The sequence below is a fragment of the Anneissia japonica genome, unplaced genomic scaffold (assembly GCF_011630105.1).
Source record: "Anneissia japonica isolate Jap-2015-1 unplaced genomic scaffold, ASM1163010v1 scaffold288055_len86381_cov192, whole genome shotgun sequence".
Taxonomy (NCBI): domain Eukaryota; kingdom Metazoa; phylum Echinodermata; class Crinoidea; order Comatulida; family Comatulidae; genus Anneissia; species Anneissia japonica.
This window is the reverse complement of record NW_022734393.1, coordinates 60,899-68,685: the sequence shown is the minus strand read 5'-3', so window position 1 is coordinate 68,685 and position 7,787 is coordinate 60,899. Positions and strand designations below refer to the sequence as shown.

Sequence of the window (7,787 nt, the reverse complement as noted above, 5' to 3'; positions counted from 1 at the left end):
TTAAAAAAAATGATGTAGAGAAATGCCATCAAATGGGCTTGAAAAACTCTAATACCATGGAGCGCAATGGCGCTTCGCCCCCTTGACCCCCGACCAGGGCTTTGCCCCTGGACCCCGATGGGGGCCTAGGCGCCCCCCCCTATACACCCGGCCTATTTCAATTTACCCTCCTGTTACTTTCAAATTTCTCCTGCTACTCAAATTCATAAATAAACCCCTGGACCTCTTTGTATTTTTATTTCAGAATTTCAGACAAACTCACATTCTCCGGTGTCTTAAAAAAGTACCTACATACAACAGAAAGTAACCCAATTCATCGTCAGAGGTAAGAGCATCATTGAGAAAAGATTGGTGATGCTACCCTTTGGAGTTTCAAAAAATGGAAATATTTAATGGACAAATATGCTTTTAAAATAGTTTATGCTGTAGAGATGTACTGTAACCCTTGGCTCCCTGGAGGCGACTATAATTGCCAAGGCATTCCACCATAGACTGCTGGAGGACTGGCCGAGCGTTAAGGCAGGGGCACGCTAACTACAGCCTTAACATCGATGCTGGTTCCAGCCTCTACTCGGCCAGGGTTCAGTTGGTAAAACCAAGTGTTCTCGGATACGGATTTAAAATGGCAGGTCCAGTGTACACATCTGGCTCGTGTGCACTTTAGAGAAGGCATTTTATCTTCTGTCGTGGAATGATGTTAACATAACCGTAAGTGCCTCTTTAAAACGGCTGAGGTAGTCATGGACCACGCCATATGCAATTCAGCACAATGGCGTTGCAAATTATGGAGTATTCTCCTACCTTTACCTGTACTATATTCATTTTCGGGGACTAGGGAAACAAAACATTATGTTTAATACATTAGTTACTTAAACTCTGTACCACCATTTAAATCTCTCTTTTACCTTTATATTAAATCAATAGTTAATCTATTTTTTTTTTAATTCAACATTTGTCAATTCAGTTTCTTTTTAACAAATGCCATCATTGGCCAATAATTATGTTGAAAAATTTGACATGTTTTAGAACCTAAAACAGCATATGCTGTGCTTTCAAAAACTGCCTATGATGATACTTCACACTCGTATTTTAATAGGTTAAAAGAATACATATGTGACGACATGGGCAATGTGGAAGCCTATATGGAGTATGACAGAAGCAGTCAACAAAGTAAAAAGTAAGCATTTTTCAGAAACCTGGTAGTTTTAAAAGCCTGTTTATACTTGCAACGATAACGATAAAAAGTTAAAAAGCAATTGTTCATACAGAAAATAATATAAATAAGAAACGTTTCAACACTACGACAATTCAGTAATGATTTATCATATATATGATAAAATATTTGTGAAATTATTTTTATTATTATTGTATACAAGATAAGTTGTTATCGAATCGTCCTAGTGAGAAAACTTTTCTTATTACTTTTATCTTTCTATAATTTACTTTTAGCTTTTTATTGTTATCATTATCGTTGCAAGTGTAAGCAGGCCTTAAGCGTTGCAACGCAAATGTGTTATTTAAGCGAAATCTATTATAACCCTCCCGCGTTCAGAAAATTTAACCATGCTTTAGTTAGGTGTAATGCTGTATATTGCCTTATTACGTCAATCAAAGGAGGTCATGTGTTCAGCACTGTCTGTCTGTCTGTTAGCAAGAATACGCAAAAAAAAAATGAATGGATCATCAAAAAATTTTGTGGAATGGTACATGATAGTCAAAGATAGAGACCATTCAATTTTCGAAAGACAAGGTCAAGGTCACAGAAATTCAATTGTTAACTCTCGGACATTAAAAAAAATATAATGAAAGTATTGTGTCTTAATACGACGGGCGATTACATTATTTTCGTGAGGGTATTTTGCAGCACTCAAGAAAATAATGTGCCTGAATACAACAGAAGATTACATTATTTCCTTGAGGGTATGCTGCAGCACTCAAGAATATAATGAAAAACAGTTAAAAGGATTTGTATCAGTTACGGTTAAAAAGATTTGAATGAGTTACCTCTCAGTTGCCTCTGCACTTTAGCCCCAAAATTTCAATTTTGAATTTTAAAGCTGGTAATTGTATTTATTTTCTGTGTACACATTAAATGTCAAGATCAGTGATCTCACAAAACACATTTAGTATCCAATCAGCATTAATTGATTAATTAATTCCATTGTGCTTATTTTAATAGGTATTAAAAACTTGATCTTGAAGCCTATTGAAGAAAACTTAAAAGGGAAGTTGGTCGTTGAGTTTCCCACAGTTCATGTGGTTCTGAAGGGTGATGGAAACGTTTATAAAACAAAAGGTAGGCCTAAATGAGTGTGTAGTGCTATAGAGTTTTGGTGATATTGGACAGTAGTAATAAAGCTTGGAAGCTGCAAATTTCCAAAATTAAAGATAATTATAGTGATGCCAAAAAAAAATTGTTGTGTTGCCCTTAAATGAAAAATTTGAGATCGTTTGTCGGTCGGATTTTTAAATTTTTTTTTTTGAAGTAATATCTGGAATTGGATAGGCCTGAATCTGCTGTCCTAGTATTATAAAGATCCCAGGCCTAAGGCCTCGTAGGCAGCACAATACAAAGATGGTAAGCTTGCCAAACCATAAATTTCAAATTAATGACGGAATAAATACTAACCATGTGTAGATTGAAATAAATTTAACAAAAATACATCTGTTATTTATTTAGAAATAATTATTTAGCTTTGAAACGTAAAATAATTTGTGCGTCCAATCCACATGATTACGATTGGACAGGTCGAGCAACACCATGGCTATGAAAAATGGTCTAACAAGCACCTTCTGTGTAATACAGTCGAAGTTAACTTTAAAAAAAAAAAAAGAAAATTAAATATTTCGTTCATGGTTGGCCTAAAACCGTAACAGAGCCTAGAATGTCTAGCTATGTACCGGCTTTAAAGCGATGGCTAGACCTAAGCCTGTTTTTATCTATTCCTCAGTAAACCTTAAGGTAATGAATTTGTTTGTTGATTCAATAATAATAATAATAATAATTTGCGCACTAGTTGTACAGTAGTAAAAAAAAGGCAATGCCTAGGCCTCTCTACGTCTAATCATGGCTTGACAGCTCAGCGCCAGAGATCCGATGTTGCGTGCATACTTCGTCGTCATCGCAGTTGGTTCTCAAAATTATGCCTTCTATTTTACCGATTTTATGCATGCATCTATGGCCCGATTGTGGTAAAGATACATGTCTGTTTTAGATTTTATTTTCTAAATGTTAATTTCAGAAGTGGTATTTCTCGCATTTGCACTTGAGTGAAAAATGACCTTTGAACAAAATTTCAAAAAAAAAAGCTGACCCAATTTTTTGAAAAATTTTGGTCGGTCGCGGAGGGCAACACAACATATTTTTGTTTGGCCAAATGATCATTAGTAATGGTTGAATGGATGACAGATGCTGCAACGGTGACAAAACAGCTGTGACGAACGATGACAGCACTGGTGATGCATTTTTTTTCACCTAGTCATTGTGTACTTTAAAAGCCATACCACTTCTCCCTAGTGGGGGGAGTTTCCAAATCATGTCAGTTGTAATGGTCTAGGTGTGAAGCCCAGGAAGGTAGCCTTATGGATAATCTCTGTTTAATACATTAACATTTTTATTGTGGTTTCTTTTGCCAATGTTATTGATTTTTTACTTTTTTTTTTGGTATTTTTTTGTTTTTGCTATTGCTGTTGTTTTGCCTTCTGATTTTTGCTATTTGTCTTGATATTATTATTTCTAATATTTTAAAACTGTGTATTTTATATGTGTGTTTGTTAAGGATCGCTTAATATCAGCTCTCCATTGAGCTGCACAGGCTATTCTCATTAAATAAAGTTCAAATTAATAAATAAAATAAATAGCGGTTATTTATTTAGCCCCCTGACTGAAAAAAAAATTTTTGTGAAGGGTTCCATGGAGAAAAAATAGGCCTACACTAAACAATCAATCATTCAATCAAAAATGTATTTCTGTAACTCATAAAACTTTTTGTCAACAAGTGTGCATTCTTTTTAAGAAAGTCTTGTTCTTAATTTCTTCTCACAGAAGATAACAAAAATGAAGTCACAAACATAAATCACATTATCACCAGTCCATCAAGAAAAGAAAGTATGCAAAATGAAACAATGGAGGATTCTAGTGAACAAGTAGAACTGGAGGAGGAAAGGGAAAATGATGAAGCAAAGGTGGAAACTGTTGAAGACATAAGCATCATCGCAGAGCAAAGAGAATTGAGTTAATGATACTGTACTTTGGTTAATGCAGACTTCTCAAGTTCGGAAAATGCATTTCTGTAACTATGTCTTCAAATTTCTGTAGTAAATGGAAAATTTCCGTAGCACCTAATAATTTGCCTTGAGTGCAAGATATTAGTTGCTACAGTACAGCTGTAGAATAGAACAAGCTGGACAAGATGAAGATTTATTGGTCACTTTTTAGGACAATCAGGTCCACTTTCAAATTGGGTTCGATCGACCTGATAATGGGCCATTTTTTCCTGGGCCCGATCGATTATCTGTAATTTGATGTGGAATTTCAAACAAACGGAACAGGATGAAGACTTATGGGGTATTTTTTCTTAGTTTTCACAATGATTTATCAGTGATCCGACAAGTATTTGTCTATGGAAAATGTAACCAAAGATCCTGATATAAAAGTAATTTGTTCTGGACTTTAGACCTATTTGTTTATGTCTCTATGCCTATGATAAATTTCTGTAGTATTTTTGTCTATTTCTATATGTCCGTAATTATGATATATTTCTGTGGCATCTAGGCCAAATTACAAGAATTTCCGTAGTACTTCAGAAGTCTGTTAATGATGCATTTTCTACTTGAAAATTATATGTTTAAGCAATACTGCCTTACAATAGAGAATATAAAAACAGGAATAGAGCCTAGAATGCTCATTGAGAGCATAATAATTATAATAATGCAAAAATGATAATGCGCCCTATTCAAAGTTAAAAAATAACTTACCTCCGCCGCTAAGGGAAAAATTGAAAAACAGCTGCAGAAGAACCCATACAAAGAACAGAAAACAGATAAACGAACAATACGCCCTTTACACAGCTATTGCAGGATGCCTGTAGTCATTTGTATGCTTTTATTAGCCAGTACTGCACTATACCCAGTTTGTTTATCTGTTTTTCCACATGATGCAGTACTTTTATAGATGGCGGTAGATTTACTTTTTCTCTTATCATCCTGCCAGTGCAGACCGGACTACGCTCTTGTTCTACCTGTAGTCTTTGTTTATAATCAAAAATAGAAATTATGGCATCACTGTCTACTTAGGTTTGAATTAAAATATTTTCTTGTATGTAAGTTTTGTAGCCATTAAACTATAAATTTTCATTCAAATTATGTATTTTCTGTTAGCAATATAATGAATTGGTAGAAGACGTTCGCGCGGCACATACTAACCAACACAGGTCAAGTGAACTGGAGGAAAAAGAAATTAGTGACAACGAGGAAGTCATAGAAGGATAAATAATATTTAAATGCAGACCAAGAATCACTTTAAAGATTGAGCTATGAACTTGAACACAAAAATTGTTTGACATCATCTCCGAGCATCCATTTATTTCCCAATAGATGCTGAGCTGTCAGCGCCTTTGCATTCATTTCCCTACCTTTTAACTGCACAAAAAATAGCATTCATAAAGACAGTTGAATGACCATCAGCTTACGAATATATCAATTTTTGAGACAACACAATACCGTCAGCTGATTGTGGAGATTAAAAATGATCCATTTACCTGCCTCTTCATCAGTGGCGTAATACATACCATTGTACGACCAATCCATTACTTGTCAGGTGTGGTGAGGGCCTGGCTTAACAGCTATCAGCTGTCACAAAAGATTTTTAAAAAATCTATGAGCTGTCAACAGCTACAGCCAGGAACCTGGGATATTCATCAGCATTTTTTATTTTCCCCAAAAACAAAAAAAATGCATCAAAATACATTGAAGCAGGGGAAGGGTTTACAGCCCCCAGGGAAGCAGGGCTCAGGCTTTTTTTAGACCATTATCAGCAGCAGTGTGTACCAAGTTTTTTCTCTCAGATATGAAATGAGTTCGAATTAATGTTTGACAAAATTCATTGCTGCAAATCATAACGAAGATCGTATAACAATCTGTTCAGACTTCCACCGACAATCAGCAGAATGCGTCACAACGTCTAGTGCTCACAGGGATCGCAGTTAGATTCGTTGTACGATGCAGTTCGTGCTTGGATTTACTCTCGACATTACTATGCTTGGCCAAAGGCAACAAGCAATAAAGCCAGACTTGGTAGTGCATTGAATGTAAATTAGGGGCTTACTAGTAGTACGAGTGGACTGCCTCTATAGGCCTACGCCCCACCTTCCTACTACGGGGCTCTAACCGGTATCCTGCAGTAGGCCTAGTATTACGCTATTCATCCGTATTTACGTTATTAAAGTGAGTGAAGTCATTGACGGCGAAATTGGCAAAGGTAATGGTATTTTAAAGGAAAATAGCGACCGACAATTAAGTACAGTTCACATCGACACATTATTGTAAAACAATATCTACCTGTATTCTGTCTGTAAAACAAGACAGTAACATTTATGAAAATGAATGTGAAATCCAAATATCGTTTTTAACATAGAATATTCTCTAGAAATAATGAAACATACATTTACTTTCATCGTACATAAAAATTGATTGAATAGTTGGATTTAAATGCGGTTTTCAATGATTTCAACAGTAAATTGCACTCGATATCGATGTTTTCGTTACTAATAAACTGTTAAACTGACTTTCACCTACAAGTAGGTTAGTGATATATTCGCTATTAACAATCCTTAGTACATGTGTTTTGTGCCTAAATAAATAAATAAAATAAATAAACATAATAGATACTGCTCATGCTGTAAAAGAATCTACAGTTTCGTCTGTCTTTTTCTCCAATACCAGACCTGTTGACGTCTCCAACAAATTTAGTTCTGCGCATGTTCGGCAGTCGGAATGCTTAAACACCAATAGACCGTAATATTCTGGCGAATAACGTCGAATATTTTTGTAGTAATTGCCTTATCAGCAAATATACAGCTGCGGATTTCAGTATTGTTTCTCCAGTCACTATAATATCTCTATGCAGAAAAACCATCGGTTTTTCTCATATTTTCCATAAAGGGTGATAAACCATTTCTAATAAGCATAGCTGACGCACTATTATGACGTGGTAATCTAAATATCATTCCTAATGCGTTCTTGTACTAAACTTGCAATTTCCTTAGAGTGTCACGTCTGCATAGGACATATCTATACAAAGACGGTCACAATAAATACAGCCATAATCTTATTCATGGTTTGTAGTGAGAGCTTGGTTTATTGTGCAACCACAGGTGCCTTAGAACTTTGGGCAAAATAATATGCAAACAGATTTTTTAGCATTATATGATATGTTCAGATGCATATTCCTCACAAGTATCAACAAACGTTTGCAACCCATTGAGAGAGATTTGGCAATTATCACCATATCATCAGCATAATTGAGGTGATTGGTTTTTTACATCAGAGACATTACAGCTATATTTAAACTTCTTCAAGGGGTATTTAAATCATGAATATAAAAAGCATAGAGTAAAGGGCACATATATGTGCTTTAAATCCGACTGTATTTAACATGCCTATTTAAAAAGTAAACATCCTAAAATCCTCATCATTCATTGATTGTGCTGCAGTGTGTAGCCACGTAATAACGCAGATACTGAAGCGGCGGTATTATTGCCAACCACTTTATGCGCACTGAACCATAT

General features: G+C 35.3%; 1 protein-coding gene across 1 annotated transcript in view; it reads left to right on the top strand.

The window, feature by feature from the left end:
• LOC117116399 (box C/D snoRNA protein 1-like) overlaps positions 1 to 6,845 on the top strand; it is a 15,336-nt gene extending 8,491 nt beyond the window's left edge. Inside the window, exons 7-12 of the mRNA XM_033260433.1 lie at positions 245 to 325; positions 1,097 to 1,177; positions 1,553 to 1,638; positions 2,180 to 2,296; positions 4,037 to 4,230; positions 5,380 to 6,845. Coding sequence (XP_033116324.1) covers positions 245 to 325; positions 1,097 to 1,177; positions 1,553 to 1,638; positions 2,180 to 2,296; positions 4,037 to 4,230; positions 5,380 to 5,490 — 670 coding nt within the window. The 3' untranslated portion in view covers positions 5,491 to 6,845. The remainder of the gene's footprint in view (positions 1 to 244; positions 326 to 1,096; positions 1,178 to 1,552; positions 1,639 to 2,179; positions 2,297 to 4,036; positions 4,231 to 5,379) is intronic.
• The last annotated feature ends 942 nt before the right edge of the window (positions 6,846 to 7,787 follow it).